Raw genomic sequence first — 19,553 nt, forward strand, 5'->3', positions numbered from 1 at the left:
TAACAAGCACAATGAGATATCCGGTTTGAGTAATTCATAATTGCCAACTTTGTTTTTAACGCACCCATGAATTCACTATCCTACAAAAACCGATACGTGAAAGTTACTTAATTATTATTTTGTCCATCTGAACTTAGGCTGGTAATAAAACACGAAAACCCCTCACAAAGGCACGTTTTACCCCGACCAGAAAGTGAGGGATGTATCACAAATAGATGCGGCCTTCGATAAATCACGGGAAAGTCACGCAGCGAGGGGCTTTGTATAGCAGCAATTTGGGCGTTCTGACTGTATTACACTTAAAGTGGGCTATAATAAAGCAAACCGGTATATCTCCTGCACTTGATAGAAGCAAACTACAAAGACTTAATTGAATTCTGTTGATTAAACCTATAGCGTTTCCTTACAAATCTTACTTATCAGCCGCAAGGTTGTCATCGAAATTTGGTATATAGAAATCAAACCGGTATCTCCCTTACTGGACCGAAGCAAAATCCAAATGCTAAATTGAATTTTCTTGATTAAATCTGAAGGGTTTCCTTACAAATGATTGTTTCTCTGATGTTTCTGCCGTACTGCATTTCTGTCATCAAGCTTTGCTAAACTTTTCTGTAGATCCGTATCGGACCATATAAAACTATAGGAATAAAAGAAAGCGTTGATATTTCCATTGTCTTATTTATACCACGTCGTACAACCGTAGTAATCCCATACGCAATGATATTCTCAACTGGACCATCATACCATTATGTTAGAGGGGTGTCAGTCAACGGTGTAAGCGATTTTGTGAAGAGAGGGCACTGACACAATCCTTTGTGTAAAATCGGTATGTCAATCGTCAATGGTAGATTTACAAGGACGTTGATTTTTACCATTATCATGAATTGTAATATTCGTAGACATGCCTATAGTATGATATGAAAACTTGTGAGACTTTATTAGCTTATCTTTTTGGTTGGATCGCACGCATGCGTACAGTGGCCCTTATTGTGCCTTGGCTAATGGGAAACTTTTAGTGACACTAGGTGGAAGCAGACTTACCATGTAATCAGTGTATTTTCTCAGAGTTGTGCGATTGCTCAGAACTATGCAAACAATGGTAATTTACCTGGTAAGTCTGCTGCCAACTATAGAGTACCAAAATCTCCCCCATTCATTCGAACGGATTTTCTTTTAAAATAATAACGACGATTACCCCTTCTTCTTGAAAGAGAGATAGAGCTACATTACTCATCAGTGACGTAACTAGCAACGGTCCCTAATTAATTGCGGTATTTACACTGTAAGTCTAACCATTAATAAGCTGTGAGTTTCCCAGTCGGTTTTTAAACCGGATCCAGGGTACGTGTGGCAGGAGATTCTGCCCCCGCCCCCCGAATGTCAAACTGTGTATTAGTTTCTTCTGATAGCCCCCTCTTTTGAATCCATATCCTCTAGCCCCTGTAATTTCCCAGGGGGACAAAACAATTTGGTTTCCCTATGACACTGGCACATAATAATGTATCACCGCTGAAATAGAGCTGATTAGCTACGCAAAACGCCATTGGAGCATTATTGGCTATCACAACCCTAAACCCATTGAATGTTGATACAAAAGAGGGCGCTAGCTTGAATGATACCGGTTGCTACACAGGTATCGCTAAAAAAAACACTACAACAGACTTGGATCCAAGCTCATGTCTCTCCATGGTCTTACTGTTGTGTTGTGAAAGGAAATTCTGCTCCCCAATCGGAGCTTATGTTCCCCATACGGCGAACTGTGTTCAAACTTCTTCTGTTAGCGCCCTCTTGTGAATTCTCCTCCTACAGCCCATGTTAATACGGGGGACAGAATATTGTAGGGAAAGATTTCCATGACTCCTGCGAATATGATTAATTGATTTCAAGTCTGATTTCAAGATTATTATCAGCTACGCAAAACACCATTGGAGTTATGACTATCACAGCCCTAAAGTCAATGAAGGTTGCAACACGAGAGGGCGATAGTTCGGACGGCTGTTGGCTATGAAACAGCCTAATTTTAATTGCGCATAAAATACCACTGCGCTCTCCAAAGCAAAGCGATGGCAAAATGCATATGAATGTATTTCGCCTTTAGTACACGACCAAAACAAAAAATATCGACCCCGAGTGCCCTTTTGTTTTCTTTCTCGGATTCATCTGTTTTCACCAAGCCCCAAATTCAAGTCCCAACCAAACCAGGTTAATTAACCATAATATAATTATAGTAAACAACAGTGGCACCTCATAAGTCTCGTTTTGTCCGCTTTTTAATTAGTGCAATCCTCAGGAAAATTAAACAAGCAATCCACACGTGTGAAGGGCACATACAAGCAAATTGTACGAAAATATAATATAACGGCCCTTCTCGAAACCACGGCACTGGCTTTGGATTCGGCTACAGGCTCCGTCCTCTCGTCTGAAGCCCTGGCGTACGCAAAGCACGCACAGTTGCCAAAACAACTGCGGGGCCAAGCTAGCCTGAGTCAAATCTAGCGCCTAAGCCGTGGATTCGAAAAGGGCCAAAATTCGCTACCACAACCTGGCGCCCCAGCTGCTGACCAAAAATGACAAAGTGACGTCATTCGCGAGGTGATGACGAACTTAAGTTGACAATGGGAAGCACAATTTGCCTTGGTTACATCATGGAGGTAGCATGATTACATATAGGTTTCACTTTCCGCTTCTCATTGAATGTGGATTGGCTTAGGCATTAACAAGAAACCAAGATTTTCAGTCGATTTGGATGTTGAATTGTTACAGTGATGGGAGAGTAGAGCTGATTGGAACGATCATGTGGTGGGGCTTTTAGGCGTGCTGCTGCTACATCACCACGTATCCAAACAAGTTGAGTAACGCTGGCACCATGAATGTTAAAGATGTAGTATTGATAGCTATCATTTGCTATTGTATTATAGGGTAAGTACAGCTTGTGATTATCTTTCATCATTTATGAAAAAAGAAAAAAAAATATTGGGTTGTTTACTATTATATTTTTGGTTTATCGTTATATCATTTTTATTGTAAGGCACTTTTGATAATTTTTAGTTTTGAAAAGCACGGTATAGATTTCATTTCTATTATATCTGATTATAAAACAGCTTTCTACTAACAGATTGCTATTATTGTTGCTCTTTTATAATAATTTCATACTTCCACTGTCCTATTATATAATGTCCATGCCTTTTTACCGTGTTGTTTTACATTGTTAACTATATTTGTACAGGGAGTCTATTCCTGTATTAAACGGTCTTGTATTATCAGTGGATCCTGGTAATACATTTTAACCAATGCGCTCTTTTGAGATTTTCTTATTTAAAGCTTTTTAATCAATGTCCCTTTTTATCATGCTATTATTTATTGAATATTTTGTTACATATATAGCCTGTGTACATTTTATGGAATGAGAGCATTATTGATCAATAAAGTGTTATTATTATTACCATACCAATATTTCAATGCAAGCATGATTTGTGCGTGGGTTACTAAACAATGTTGTTGATACTAATTAAACTACAATAGCAGCTACATTGTAGGAAGACATCTTTGGTTATAGGCTTAAATGACAACAGCTAATAACGGTTTTCATTATCAATTGAATTTCCCCATCGTACCCGTACTACTAGATATGATTAATAGCAAATCAAAACAAAGGGCTTCATTTTGGATGGATTTTTAATCACAAAATACTCCAAGGATAAACCACTTCATAGAAAAAACAAAAAATCCCTTTACAATAGTGACTCCATTTAACGCGTGTGGTCCTTCTCCTTGTATATACAATTCCACGTCATAGAACAAAACAAAAAGACCAAACCAAAACATAAAACCAAAAACGAACCAGATTCGTGAAAGGGTTATATCATAATTAAAATCAGAAAATCAGTCGAACAAAATTATTGTAAATACATGATTCTTAACTCAATTGAATAACTTTCATAATGACACCGATTGGGACGCACCATTGTAGTTTTGGTAGGACTGTCTGGATAACGAAATATCTAACTGGCTAATAAAGCACAACTGGCTTGATTAATAAAATAACTGAATGGATAATGAAATAACTAAATGGATAAAAGCAGATAACGACAAAACTGACAGGATAACGACATAACTGACAGGATAACGACATAACATGACTAGAAAATGAAAAAACTAACTAGATTATGAAACAACTAACTGGAGTGAAATAACTGAATGGATAAAAATATCAAAACTACTAATATGACTGAATAATATCAATTTTTTAATGGATAACGACTTAACTGAGGGACGACTTAATCTAACTGAATGGATAAAAGTGGAAGAGGATGCAAATGACTAGATAACACAATGACGGCAAAGGACTGCTCTTCCTACCTTAGGATTAACCTTAGGACTTAAAGACATTGGACACTTTAGGTAATTGTCAAAGACTAGTCTTCACAGTTGGTGTATTTCAACATATGCATAAAATAACAAACATGTGAACATTTTAGCTCAACCGGTCGTCGAAGTTGCGAGACAATAATAAAAGAAAAAAACACCATTGTCCCACGTAGTTGTGTGCTTTCAGATGCTTGATTTCGAGACCTCAAATTCTAAATCTGAGGTCCCGAAATCAAATTCGTGGAAAATTACTTCTTTCTCGAAAACTACATTACTTGAGAGGGAGCCGTTGCTCTCAATGTTTTATACCATCATCGTCTCCCCATTACTCGTTACCAAGAAAGGTTTTATGCTAATAGTTATTTTGAGTAATTACCAAGTGTCCACTGCCTTTAAAGGCAGTTGACACTATTGGTAATTACTCAAAATAATGTTTCCGCGTCCGAACCATTCGCATTGAACCCAATCTTTGTTAAGACGGGTTACTCGTCCTAACCCAAGATAGGATTACTCCTAATAGCGCTTCGTGAAATCGGCTGTTTCCAAAAAAGTACTTTTCCAAGACATGGTGAAGAAAAGACAGTAGTAGCCCACTCAAGGCCCATTAAACAATTCTTCAAACAACGGGTGATCCTCAGCTACTGAAGCGAGCTGTCACATCTCAAAATTTGAAGAGTTCGGGATGTACTAAATGAATAAGGTCTTTATAAATGGAAAAAGGAGTCGGTCATTTGAATCGCCTCGAAATTGCACGGTTTTTCTTTTACGTCGCTAACTAACACGGTCGGCCATGGCCGACCGTGTTTGCTTCGCGACTGAAAAGGAAAACCGTGCAATTTTGAGCATGTTTGTGTGGATCATTATATTCAACTTTTAAATTATCTATCTAACCATTTGCATTTCATAACAAACAGTTTCAAATGTTTTTCAAGGACCAACTCGACCGATCCAAGGCAACTTGTTCATTTAAACTGCAGTTTAAAAGACATTGTCGCCTGTTCGTTTGTTCTCTTATTGGTGCGTGGGTGAAACAAAAGACCAAAGATAATATCCTTTATATACCATCCTCTGCAGACCTATTAAAATAGGATATTACCTGTTATAAAAGAGGATATCCCATTTGTTTGTATATACCGCGTCCCAATAGGCAGAATACAGCAATTTTAAAGAACACAACGTTTGCCATATAGTGGTGTCGCCATGCGATATTATGATGAGTAAAACAATTTAAAAAGTTTAATTGATACGGCTAAGATTATTATGAATTTATTTATTTATTATTGTCTCATTTATTTGCCTTTTCTCCGCAAAGGAGTGTTTAAAAGCTTTCTCCAGCCATAGAATTGCAACGAATGGAGAAGCATGTTTTAAAAATCAATTCAATGGCATTAATTTAAGATTATGCACGCGTGAGTGGTTTTATACTATTTGAAGATGAAGTTTATGTTGTCCGCAGCTCCGAACTGGAGCCAATCAAAGATCATGTCTTTAAAAAAAATGTGACCTTCTCCCCAGAGGTTGTCGTATATAATTGCATTCAGCCAGCATTTTGTTTTCTAGAGCCCCAGTTCAAATTGCATTTGTGATTTACTGGAAGAATGAATACAAAGAAGATTGCCGGTGGAATATAAATTTGTACAATCACAACGTGATCTTGAAGCTTTCTCGAAAGCTCGTCAAGGCTTCAATATTATTCAATTGTTCATCTTTCAGTTTCAAAGAAGAGCTGGCATTGCATTGCTTTATTTCCCCAAACAACAACAATATCGAATCAGGTCGAGCCTAACATTACAAGCACATAATCATAATTGAAATTACAAATTTGTCGGTAAATTGATTCAATCTCTGGTTTTTTTCACCTCAGTACAAACATTTTGGATATTCAAATTTGAATTTCAATTATGATCATGTGCTTGTAATGTTAGGCTCGACCTGATTCGAATAACAAAACTGCGTACAAAAAATCACTCAAGTTTGACTGACATTACACAAGTTTACCAAACTTCACAAACGAATTTGTCGGTAAACTTGTGTAATGTACAGACCAAACTTCACAAACGAATTTGTCGGTAAACTTGTGTAATGTACAGACCAAACTTCACAAACGAATTTGTCGGTAAACTTGTGTAATGTACAGACCAAACTTCACAAACGAATTTGTCGGTAAACTTGTGTAATGTACAGACCAAACTTCACAAACGAATTTGTCGGTAAACTTGTGTAATGTACAGACCAAACTTCACAAACGAATTTGTCGGTAAACTTCTGTAATGTCAGTCAAACTTGAGTGATTTTCTGTACACAGTTTTGTTATTTGCATTAATTGTTTCCACTAGAAAAACAATTAACAGTTTTTACTGCAATTTTATCACAGGTACATTAACCAGGCCTTACACGGAAGACATTAGCCTTTTTGAGGTGTGGTGGACACTACAGTATTGCACTGTTTCGTTGTTGAATGTGATGGCTGAAGGGGAGAGGCCAGGGTCACTTTTGCCTTGGTCTTGGCTTTCGTTTGCAATCAAAAGTCTCACACAGACTACAAAGATTTTCCCATGTAGTTCCCTCTTTGCAAAATAGTCTTGCCCCGCAAAAGGTAGAACTACAGGTCTGTGCTTTTTTTCTAAATGTAAGAATAACGTAAAGGAACAATAAATGATTGTTTCTTATAAGATCCATTTGTCTTATTTGTAGGAGGACCAGTTCGGGTGAGTTCGAGAGTACTATCCCTGAACGAAACATAGAACTTGAGAATAAGACGAGGGAATTGTTTAACCATCTTTTGGAAGGATACGACCGTAAAATACGGCCTTTCTTTGGCAGTAAGTACAACTTTATTATTTCAGTCTACATCAACAAATTGTTACAAAACAGTCGTTAAAGGCACTGGACACCTTTGGTAATATTGTCAAAAACCAGTATTCTCACTTGGTGTATCCCGACATGCATAAAATAAAATAATCTGTGCAAATTTTGACTCAATTTTGTATTATTCGTGGAAGTTGCAAAAGAATGATGAAAGAAAAAAACACCATTAATTGTCCATACAAAATGTATGCGCTGAAGTTGAATGAGAAATTACCTTAAAAGTCCAGATTCAAACACGGGGGGGGGGCAAGCATCCCGTGGTCCCTTCGTTACGTCACTGCCCACGTCATTTAGCAATAGAGCAGATGACTTATTTGCATAATTGAGTTTGCACTATAGAAACATTTCGAGTATTATTTTTAGCAGCAGGTTCCTCCTCGATTGAATAATATGTTGATTAGAATTTGCATCAGAGAAAAGTAATATTGTATTTTACAGATTCACCAATGTGTGTTGAGCACTGTTTTCGTACAGGACTCGGGGAAAACACACAGAGCTTAAATACAGTGGTCAATACTCAACGGTGTATTTGTAAAACACAATTTATTTTGCTATTTTATAATGTCAACGAAAGGATTCCGTTTACAATATTTTGCCATAGTTGGGCAATTAACATTACGTATACGGCAACTCACCAGCGTAATGAAGGGCCCTGTGAACAAAAGAGAACAATGGTTCCCGTTTGGGTGAAGGTCCCCGTTTGGGTGAAGGTCCCCGTTTGGGTGAAGGTCCCCGTTTGGGTGAAGGTCCCCGGTTGGATAGTCCGTGCAAAATCAAAGGGAGCTATATATAGTGCCAACAAACAAAAGAGGGTTAATGGGAGATTGCATGTGTTTACATTAATTTGTGTGCAAGTTGTAATATTTAAAAACAAAAGACATTATTTCAACAAGGGTTAAATGCACTGGACACCTTCTGTCAATTATTAAAGACGGGGTGGATTTCACAAAGGTAGTCTATAGGACTAGTCCTAGGCAATGCTAAGAGATAGGACCAGTCCTAAGTTAGGATGAGTTACTGGTCCTAACTTAGGTCCTATCTCTTAGCATTGCCTAGGACTAGTCCTAAGTTAGGACTACCTTTGTGAAATCCACCCCAGTATTCTCACTTGGTGTGTTCCCACATAATATGCACACACAGAATAATCTGTGAAAATTGCTCATCGAATTTCCAAGAGAAATATAAAGAAAAACACACTTGTTGCACACACAAAATTGTGTGCTTTCAGAGATGCATCCTGCTTATAAAAGGCTATGCAAAGGGCTACATAAAGCAAAACTTGACAAGCAATTAAATAAAAAACAAATAATGAATGTTTTTCATTCGTGCAATGGTGCGAATATGTTCATTCGTTGAAAGCTGGAATGTTCCATTCAACTCGGCTCCGCCTCGTTGAATAGAACATTCCATCTTTCAACTCATGAACATATTCGCACCATTGCACTCATAAACATTCATTATGTGTATAATAACTATAAAATCGGACCTAGCGTCCTTAATTTAATTTAATTATAATCCGTCCGATATTAGCTTTGCAACTTCCATCAATCAATGTCGCCACAACGATATTTCTCTATTGCTGAAATTATTGAAGATCCATTATAATTTAGAAGGATCTAGTAATGATGTTATATTAATTGTTTTATTCCTCCCAAACAGCTGGTCGTCCCGTCAACGTGACTATAGACATTTATCTGGCAAGTTTCGACAACATACATGAAGAACTAATGGTCGGTATCAAAATAAATGAGAAAAAACAAATTCAGTGTTATATAGTAAATTCAAAGTAATATTAATTGGTGTTACTTATACACCTTTACCAATGTGTGTAAAGCACTCCACATAGTACTTTCTAGAGTCCTATGAAAACATCATTACTCGATGGGATTCGAACCCACGACCTTTGTAATTCTAGAGCAGTCTTAAAATGACACTAGACCGATGTGTATAATAGAGTAAAATTATTAATCCAAATAATATTATTTAACCCGAGGCGAATTCATCATATTATTTAAAGTAGTTTTAATTTGTAATTCTTATTTTGTAATTTGTAATTTCCATTCCATTCTTCGAAGCCTGTAAGTGTATAGCTATGTAAACACAAGCCTGTTACTGAGTTCACATCTTTCCTAAATACGCACTTTACATATAAAAGGGAAGTTTCTAATCTAAACACATACACCAATGGAAACAATAACATTAGTTGCATCGTAGCATTGTCCAGATTTTGATTATGAAGGAGGAAGTGTTTCATTTTAAAAGGTTTGTTTCAACACGCAATATATCGAGAATAAAGCAATTCGCTGATGCATGTTTATGATGAAAATGTTTATTTAGATTTGTAATAATAGTGCAAGTAGCATTTCTCTCATTCAACATTGTTGAATGTCTGTACTCGCGTCGTTTTAGGAAAGGGAGAACGTAGTTTCACTAAAACCCCACTTTGTTATGGGTGTCCCCCAATTCATTCTTGCATCTTCCTGATATTTATTGTAACTCCTACTGAATCATTGGGTCCTAACTATTGTTTTATCTTCAAGGGCCCGATTGCACCGAATGATATAAAGACAGAGCTAATGGCAAGTACTGGCTTTATATGGCTAAGCACCACTTTAAGCGAGTAATGTGAACTTTGTGATTTGTCTGCTTTCTCGTCTTGATTTGCTTTAAGTTTGCTTCACCCTACACAGCTTCGTTTTACTTAATAGACACCATGTTTTGCTGCTTCAAAGTTGGTGTTTTGTTGAAATGCTTTACAGCTGTTGTTCTCTTATTCCAGGAATACGGTGTCACGATCTACCTCCGGCAGCGTTGGTGTGATCCGCGCCTGCGCCACTCTAAAGATATCCCTCTACCACCTACGTCTCATTACGTTTCTCATCTATGGCTACCGGACCTGATCTTCAGTAACGCCAAGATTGCCGAATTCAAAGATGTGACATTTATGAATCGAATCGTAGATATAGACCACGATGGGACTGTGCTCTATGTCTCTAGGTCAGATAATGTTTTTAAAATCTTCCCGAAATTAAGGACAAATTATGCGAACCCTTTGCGCCACTTAACGGTATTAGAGAAGTACAAATTTCTGATGTAAAATCAACCAATCAAAATAATTTCCGAGAATTTTGTGATTATGCAAGGCGGATTTAGGACGGGTTATTTAGAACGGTGCCATGAGCGTAAATTCTGTTACGCGGTGGTGATGCTTGACAGCCTTATCGAAACTTATAAGTTTGTTTGATTGGGCTTACAGGCTCCGTCAGAACAATGTGCGCTTTAGCCCTAGCCAATGCCCAAGCCCTAGCCGTGTTTTCGAAAACGCCTATAAAGCAGAGACGGTCTAGTCGAATCGGGTATACTGCAATACTAATTAGTTACATTTGGCATATTTTGTTTTATCCGTGCTTTATATAGAATTGGTTTGCAGCTGTCGTGTTCCATGGACTTCCATCGCTTTCCATTAGATGGCCAAGCGTGTGAGATAGAAATGGAGAGCTGTGAGTTCATTTTATTGTTTCAAGTTCAATATTTCCGAGATTGTTTGTACAGAATGTATAGAGTTTAAAATAAACCGTTCGATTCCATTTTAGATCTCATGTAAAAATACCATCTGCTGTTACGACCGCGTATTTTTTAAAGCCTCCTCGCATCCAGGTCTTGATAAAACATTCTTTGTAGACCCTTTGTTTTCACGAGATACAATCAAAGAGTTTGCATCTTATTGAGTCGCGTGTTTATACAACCTTAAAGATGCTATGTTTTAATTTGATATATTTTTTAAAATTTTCTTATGGGTATTTAATACACGAACAAGAAATGATTAAACAAAACAATACGCCAAATGGAATAGTGTGTATGCATCAAAAATCGTTTGGAGAAGACAAACCTTTGGAAATCGGATGAAGAACTTTGGAACCGTCCGATTGTTTTAATCACACATGTAGATGTATACAAAAACACCAACATATGGACATTTCATTTCAAAGGGTGGTCGCTTTATCGCCGAAAATCCGGATCGATCGATGTCAATGCAGGACGACTATTAGTCCTATTATAGAAAAACACAATCTGAGAAGCGTTTCTGCAGTAACGTTCGTCAGATTCAAATTAAGGGGCATACAAACTGATATACATAACCACATTACATTACATATGAAATGTCTCTAAAAATGTTTCTTATTTATACTATTATCAAAAGCTGATGTGGACTTCATGTAACCATGGGTATTGCCATTAATTTTTAAAAAGTGATTACCAAACGTATACCTTCCTTTAAGTCATCGACAAAATGCATTAAGGCAACTATTTTTCATCAAGTCTCGAAGAAAAAATGTCACTGTTTGTTGAAGAGCAGATATTTGGTGTCATTTAAACCGTGTCCTACTTAAGAATGCCTTACATCTCATCGATTAGATTGTGCATGAGTTGTGACAAAATAAAACAACGCCCATCATCTAACTGTACAAACGATCGTTGCAAAATTGTGTCTATGTTGTCTATCAAGTTCGGTTGTCAGACAATGTCATACAAAAAAAATACAAATTAGCCGAGTTAGTTAGATAAACAAGGAAGGAAGAGTAGCACTTAAAGACTAATGACATAGTCTTTAAGTGCTACCACTATGTTATTTACAGTCCATAAGTGCAAAAAAACTACAAATTAGCTGAGTTAGTTTAGATAAACAAGGAAGGAAGAGTAGCACTTAAAGACTAATGACATAGTCTTTAAGTGCTACCACTATGTTATTTATTTACAGTCCATAAGTGACATTAGGCATACCTTCCTTGTTCAAGACAAGGTCATGTCTGGCTTCTAATTGCAAATTTCTTAATTATGATGTGTCGTCGTCTGGTTAGACAGTGGAAAACATAGAAGTTAAAGGAACATGTTGCCTTGGATCGGACAAGTTGGTATTAGAAAAGCGTTTGAAACCGTTTGTTATGATTCACACAGTGTTTAAATTCCCTATACAATAATTTATGTCATTGACTTATTTTGTGTTATAAGGCCCACAGTTCGTCTAAAACGGTTAAACGCTCAAATCCGCACATGCCCATGATTTTTGTGCAATATGATTTTATAACACCGAAGTGAAACTTTTTTTGCGATTTGTCTTTTTTTTTTACAAATAAATTAACCGCGTGAATATAATACTAAATAAGAAAGAAATCCAAATAAACTCTGGAAAACAGACAATCAAAGTTTGTATTTCAATGTTAATGTATGTGTTCAATAGTTGAATACACAGACTCTGATCTGACCTACCGATGGGACATGCAGATGCCGATTGAGTACCACGCAAACCATTTGAAACTACCGCAGTACGATCTCAAAGGAGGCAACATACACAACTGCTCAAGGACACTCCGTACAGGTTGGTACTAAAGATATCGCCCGGTATCACGCCACTTACATGAAATAATGTCCGCCTCCTCTACCCGTCTATTATGTTTTTTTATGGATCAGTCTGTTATTACGGATTCACAATTTCCGTCGATGCGAATTTACAATCGCGAATCAGTATTCAACGAATTGCCATTAAAATTAACAATTTTTTTGAAAAGGCAACGTTGGCCGCGTAGCTCGATAAGAATCATTGTTTGTTTTCTTTTTAGACATGAGGCAACAGCGCTACAATGTGATTCAATATTTCTAAACGAACTATGTTTTCTCTATCTTCAGGAAATTTCTCTTGTATTGGCATTAAACTAATCTTCGGACGTAAAATTGGCTACTACATCCTGCAGACTTACATTCCGAGTATTCTGATGGTTATTATGTCATGGGTATCTTTCTGGATTGAGATTAAGGGGTCCCCGGCCCGAGTGGCTCTGGGCGTGACAACTGTGCTCACCATGATAACCACAACCAATGGAGCTCGGCAAAATCTACCCCCAGTTTCTTACGTCAAGGTATAAACATCCATTACACCTGGGCCTCACATATAGAGAGCTGCTTACGCACAAAAACAGCGTAGCACAACAACATTGTGTTTAACAGAATAAGGTTACTAGCCAAACTATGTACAATTTTTGACTGGTATCCTCTTCATTTCTGCTAAGCGAAAATTTGTTAAGCAATAATTTCTGCTTAAGCAGCTCTATCGCGGAAATTGGGCTTTGGACCCAATTTCATGAGAGCTGCTTAAGCCTCTCTTAAAAATGGTTTGCTAAGCAGAAATAAGCAGGATACCATTCACAAATGGTACATATGACATGGTGGTTTAGCTGGTAACCTCAAACTGGTAAGCACAATTTTGTTATGCTTAGCCCCTTTGTTCTTAAGCAGCTCTATGCAATTTGGCCCAGAGTGCATTTGTAGCATAATTTTAAAATTATATGTTTGTCATATTTTATTTATTTGTTTATTTCGAACCCAAAGCACAGAAAAAAACGACCATTTTCCCCTATAGTTGCTTTCTGTAATTCTGCCCAAGGGCTCTGGTCAAGTGGAATGGCCCTAGACATACAAGCCCCCGCAGTTTATGTGATGTATGTTATTTATAGATGAAACCACAATTACATTGGGATGAATCAATATTTCCAATAACACAGTGTATACTATATTAATGGACACGATTCTTCTGTTATTGATTAGCCTATAAGTACACTAACGGCAGACGGGACACCTTTTGATTATGTGAACAGTTAGATAAACATTACATAATTTTAATTGAACCACTTGCTATAATTGAGTATATGGCTAATTGACATAGTAATATGGTAATACTGAACATAATTGGCGTAGTGTGTGTGGTAGGTTTAAAGCATCTTACTTAAAATAGCACTACTGAAACGTCACAGCATCAAATTTATCTATTTATTTATCTATTTATTTATTTTTTAACCCTGGGGAAACCTCTCAGAAAAACACTGTTTTCTAGAGGTGCACAGCAACTACATACACATTAAAATTTTAAAGTTGTATTAATATATAAATATATTCAAATGACATTTAAATCAAAAAAGAAGTCTAACGGTCTGCTGGAATATGATATTTTCCATAATTGTTGCAATCAAGTTAACGATTGTGAGTACGGAATGACCAATCATCGAAAAAGTTACTTATCTGTCATCAGTGCTTTAGAAAAATAACGCCTCCAAACACCAACAAACAAAGCAAAAAACACACAAACAAACGAAAAAACTTTTCTCAGGAGTTAAAAAGTGATGGGTGATTCTAAATCGTATTTTCGCTCAAACATTTTGTTGTACATTGAGGAATGTGATATCATCTTTCTCAGAATCTCCAACAATCTCCTTCAATAGCCAATGTCAAAACTGTTTCTGTTTGGTATTGCAATATACGACGGTTGGATTGGCACCTTATAAATGTCACGATTATTGATTGGTATTGATTTATTGATTGATTGATTGATTGGATGATTGACTTATGTTTCAAAACAAACACTTTATTCATTCACAAAATATACAAAATGTACAAAAACATAAACAAATTACATTAATAGATATAACAGGTTGATTGATTGGATGATTGGTTGATTGATCAATCATTATTTTGTTTGTTTATCAATAGGCGATCGATGTATGGTTCTCCGTCTGTCTCATGTTCGTCATAGGAGCCCTGCTAGAGTTCGCCTTAGTTCACTTCATCGCCAGTCATAAACCAATCAAATGCAACATCAAACAAAGACTCAGTTCATATAAGGTAAGTGGTGTTGATCATATTTTTTGTATGCAATTGAGGGGATTTTGTTATGGATTTATATAGGTTTCCAAACTTTGAAGCAGTACTTCCTTTTCTGTTATTCTGGTGTAACGTAAAGGTTTTTCCTCTAATGAGGTATTTGACGTATGCACAAACAACGTCCGGCGTACATAACCTGCATCACGATAGTTCGGTCTTGTCTTTTTAAAGGCGACCGGAGCCCCATTTCATAAAGCTTTTAATCAGGAAATACTGCATGACACATTTAATTGCTTAGAAAAATTGAGTGGGGTACCAGACCGAAATAACGAATATGTAATTAATTCAACAGCGAAGACAGACAAAAGATGTTGTTCCACCACCTCCTCAAGATGCACAACCAAATTCAACACATAAAAAGAAGAGCTGCGTCGTCCTTACCATTGAGGAAAAAGTAACTCGTGGCAAACGGACCCTCAATGAAATGACGTCACATGACGGACATAATGACTCCATTATGGCGGATGCAAAGACAGGTGCGCAGAGAGGAGAAGAAGATGAAGACAAAGGGGTGTATGTGAACCACGCCCTTTTTGAGATGGATTCAATGGGCGATCAGCGCCAGGTAAGGGTTTTTATAAGATACACCGATAAATTAAACTAGTCCTTTAATTGTCATTATCGGTAGTCATACCTTGTATGTACCAGTTGCAGCAACGGTTACTGTATGCTATTCTGGCTTGTAAGCTATTTTTACTAAGCAAGTTGTTACGCTTGATCACTAAGCGAGAAACAACCGGGGTACCAGTCACAGCAATGGTATTTTCTGGCTGGTAACATATTCTTACTAAAAACAAAGTTGTTTGCAACTTTCTGTGCTCACTACAAATTTTCTGTATTGTATTGTCTCCCCCATCAGGTCACAGTTAACGGCGAGCCTCTTGGTGGTGCATCACGGGTACTTAGTGTAAGCGGTAATTGCACCGCGGATGCCAGGAACTTAAAGCCTTACGGGGAGATAGGCCGCAAGATTGACAAATTCTGTAGGTGGGCATTCCCGCTCGCCTTTGTTATTTTCAATTTTGGGTACTGGATTGGCTACTCGCAAGAAATAACAATACCTGACTACCCTCCCCAGGAAAACGACGAATTCTAAACTTTAAGAACAGTTTTCGAGGCCAATACATTAAGCAATGTTTTTTTGAAACTGATTATTAACTCCTGAGAATAATTACCAGGAAATTATACAATTTGTACCGTTTGTGGAGTAAACGGCTAGCGATGTGGCGGTTACATCACCGATTAAAGAGAGCGAGCTTAACATTTTAGATTTTTATAGTCAGAGTATTTTGTTATTAGTATCGCAGATGAAGAGCGCAGTTGAGGTTTTTAAATGGGCCTAATTACATGAAGCTTAACATTTAGTTTTTTATAGTCAGAGTATTTTGTTATTAGTATCGCAGATGAAGAGCGTAACAGTTGAGGTTATTAAATGGGCCTAATTACATGAAGCTTAACATTTAGTTTTTTATAGTCAGAGTATTTTGTTATTAGTATCGCAGATGAAGAGCGTAACAGTTGAGGTTATTAAATGGGCCTAATTACATGAACCTAAAACATTTAATGGATTTTGGATATCACAATAATTGAGTGCGTAGCGTTGTTCAAAATCATATTTGAACATGAAATAGACATAGGCTCTACCATAAAGGCCCCCTTATCTGACAATAGTTTCCCGTAACCGGGCTTTAATTGCAAGCAAAAAAAAAAGTATTTGTTTCTAAACTTCCGACAGCTCACTTATATTTCCACTTAAATATTAAATGCAGCTTTGTAAATGTTTTCAGATTTTCTGGAAAAATATAACGGGCGTTCACTTTTCAAGTATGAACACTAAATCCATTTTCAACCCAACGGTTTAATATCAGATTCCGGGGTTAAGCAGTAAAATGTTGGATAGTTTGAAGCCGCTTGCACCGATTAAGTAGAATGAGTCGGACCATGATTTGTTTGGGGGTTTTTTGGTGGGGGGGGGGGGGGATACTTACTTTTGAACTATGTACTCTCCTTTAAAGTTTACCTTAATATTTATATTAACAGCTGCAACTGCAACATAACACTTGTCATTTTCACAAATATCATACATTTTAAATACTAATGAGAGAAACCACAGAAAACAGTGAATTAGAACAGACATCATTAGCGTTGCTGACAAAATATTCCTTTTTTAGGCCTACACTTTATGATTTTCAGGAACTATAACACAGTCAGGTTTGTGGTTGAACATTATAGGCCTAAATAATGAGAAAAAGTAACTGTTTTTCATGCTAAAAAACAATGTTGTTAGATAGGCACAACATTAATATGGATTAAATTAGGCCAGTGGTTAAAAGCATATTTTAAACACGAGATTAATGGTGATAACCATGTACAGAACGCTGTAACTCATTTAATTTATTCAGCGTTTTATTAAATATTCACTTAAATAATGCAGCTTTGTACATGTTTTCAGCTTTTCCGGCAAAATAAAACGGGTGTTCACTTTTCATGTCTGGTAATAATTCAAACGTCATTTACTCTCTATAATACATGGTATGTTTAGGCACAGCACGCACGAAACAAAAACTCAACCAATATGGTTAATCTTGTTTAAAGACACTTGACACCTTTGGTATTATTGTCAAAGACCAGTCTTCTCACCTCTATGCATTAAATAACAAACCTGTAAACTCAATTGGTCGTCGAAGTTGCGAGATAATAATGAAGAGAAAAAAACACCATTGTCACACAAATTTGTGTGCTTTCAGATGCTTGATTTCGAAACCTCAAAATCTAATTCTGAGGTCTCGAAATCAAACTCAAATATTTTAGTGGAATACTTCTTTCTCGAAAACTACGTTAATTCGGAGGGAGCCGTTTCTCACAATGTTTAATCAACAGCTCTCCATTGCTTGTTACCAAGTAAGTTTTTACGCTAATAATTATTTTGAGTAGCCTACGTCTCCAGTGCCTTTAAAACACTGTCAAGGATTACATCAGATTACATCAGCCAAATGATTGTAACACAATCACAAAAGACGTAGCCATTCATTGTACAAGTACATTGTTCAACACAAATCACAAAATGTAGACAACCTTTCAACCCTCGTCACAAAAGATACTGACTCGAAGTGATCAGGATGCTCACTATTATTGAGGGCTTCCAAAGGAAATGTGCGTTGAAAAGAGCATTCAAAAGAACAGGTGATTGGCATACCAGTGGAGAAATACGCAGGAATTTCTGGATGAGGATTGGTGTATGAATTCTAGTAGACCAACCTAACACGACGGGCTGATCAGCCATAAGGCCTATCGAGACAGAGTTAAATTATTCGTACATTGTCATTATTTTTGTCAAATTCTTCAAATATCACAACAAAAGATGAGTAAAAACATGACCAAAGACTCAGTATAGGCATATATGTTTTATTTAATTTAGCAACGACTGTATGTTGAATATTTTGGTCTGAATTATTTGCCAGGTATGGGGCCAAAAGATTTCTGGAATAAATATAAATCTGCACTCACCACTGAATTACGGTCTTGCCGTTTATGAATGTAGGTGTATAATCTTTCCAATATTTCTGTCATCTACCAACTCTCAGGTAATGCTATCGCTCCGTATTGTCAATGTCAACAAAGGTCTTGAAACATCTGTTGGGTCAAATTAGTACATCAAAATGGTTTGGGCTCATTGTTCCATAGGATATTTGTAATGGTTTTACGAGTAAAAGAAACAAGTTTTGAGTTTTACATACAATATTCAACAGTTAGGCATATTATCAGGTTTATTATTGAGTACTACAGGGGAGTGTAGGCCTACATGATAAGACTGCAAGTTGTGGTTTGTTTACAGAGTGACACTTCAGTGTTATTGACCAGATATTCATTTTGCTTTCATTCGAAATTTCACCACCTGGAAAAAATTTTGTTTAGTACTTACCAGTATGTTAATCAAAGGCTAATGTGGTGACAATTCAGTGCAGACAACATCAGTAATGTTTCGTTTGAAAGTTAAATTATTCGTACATTGTCATTATTTTTGTCAAATTCTTCAAATATCACAACAAAAGATGAGTAAAAACATGACCAAAGACTCAGTATAGGCATATATGTTTTATTTAATTTAGCAACGACTGTATGTTGAATATTTTGGTCTGAATTATTTGCCAGGTATGGGGCCAAAAGATTTCTGGAATAAATATAAATCTGCACTCACCACTGAATTACGGTCTTGCCGTTTATGAATGTAGGTGTATAATCTTTCCAATATTTCTGTCATCTACCAACTCTCAGGTAATGCTATCGCTCCGTATTGTCAATGTCAACAAAGGTCTTGAAACATCTGTTGGGTCAAATTAGTACATCAAAATGGTTTGGGCTCATTGTTCCATAGGATATTTGTAATGGTTTTACGAGTAAAAGAAACAAGTTTTGAGTTTTACATACAATATTCAACAGTTAGGCATATTATCAGGTTTATTATTGAGTACTACAGGGGAGTGTAGGCCTACATGATAAGACTGCAAGTTGTGGTTTGTTTACAGAGTGACACTTCAGTGTTATTGACCAGATATTCATTTTGCTTTCATTCGAAATTTCACCACCTGGAAAAAATTTTGTTTAGT

General features: G+C 36.7%; 1 protein-coding gene across 1 annotated transcript; it reads left to right on the forward strand.

The window, feature by feature from the left end:
• Positions 1-2,649: 2,649 nt before the first annotated feature.
• Positions 2,650-16,214, forward strand: LOC117296161 (glycine receptor subunit alpha-4-like). The gene is made up of 10 exons (XM_033779044.1): positions 2,650-2,919; positions 7,063-7,190; positions 8,896-8,966; positions 10,016-10,233; positions 10,654-10,736; positions 12,476-12,613; positions 12,922-13,151; positions 14,776-14,907; positions 15,239-15,511; positions 15,806-16,214. Exons 1-10 carry the CDS (start codon positions 2,867-2,869, stop codon positions 16,040-16,042), a joined length of 1,563 nt encoding a protein of 520 aa, XP_033634935.1. The 5' UTR covers positions 2,650-2,866; the 3' UTR covers positions 16,043-16,214.
• Positions 16,215-19,553: the final 3,339 nt, after the last annotated feature.

Source organism: Asterias rubens, chromosome 10 (assembly GCF_902459465.1).
Source record: "Asterias rubens chromosome 10, eAstRub1.3, whole genome shotgun sequence".
Lineage (NCBI taxonomy): Eukaryota > Metazoa > Echinodermata > Asteroidea > Forcipulatida > Asteriidae > Asterias > Asterias rubens.

Coding starts and splice junctions, on each gene's coding strand:
- LOC117296161 (XM_033779044.1), top strand. CDS start 2,867: ATGAATGTTAAAGATGTAGTATTGATAGCTATCATTTGCTATTGTATT. Junction 10,234..10,653: donor ACTGTGCTCTATGTCTCTAG/GTCAGATAATGT, acceptor TGCTTTATATAG/AATTGGTTTGCAGCTGTCGT. Junction 15,512..15,805: donor CAATGGGCGATCAGCGCCAG/GTAAGGGTTTTT, acceptor CTCCCCCATCAG/GTCACAGTTAACGGCGAGCC.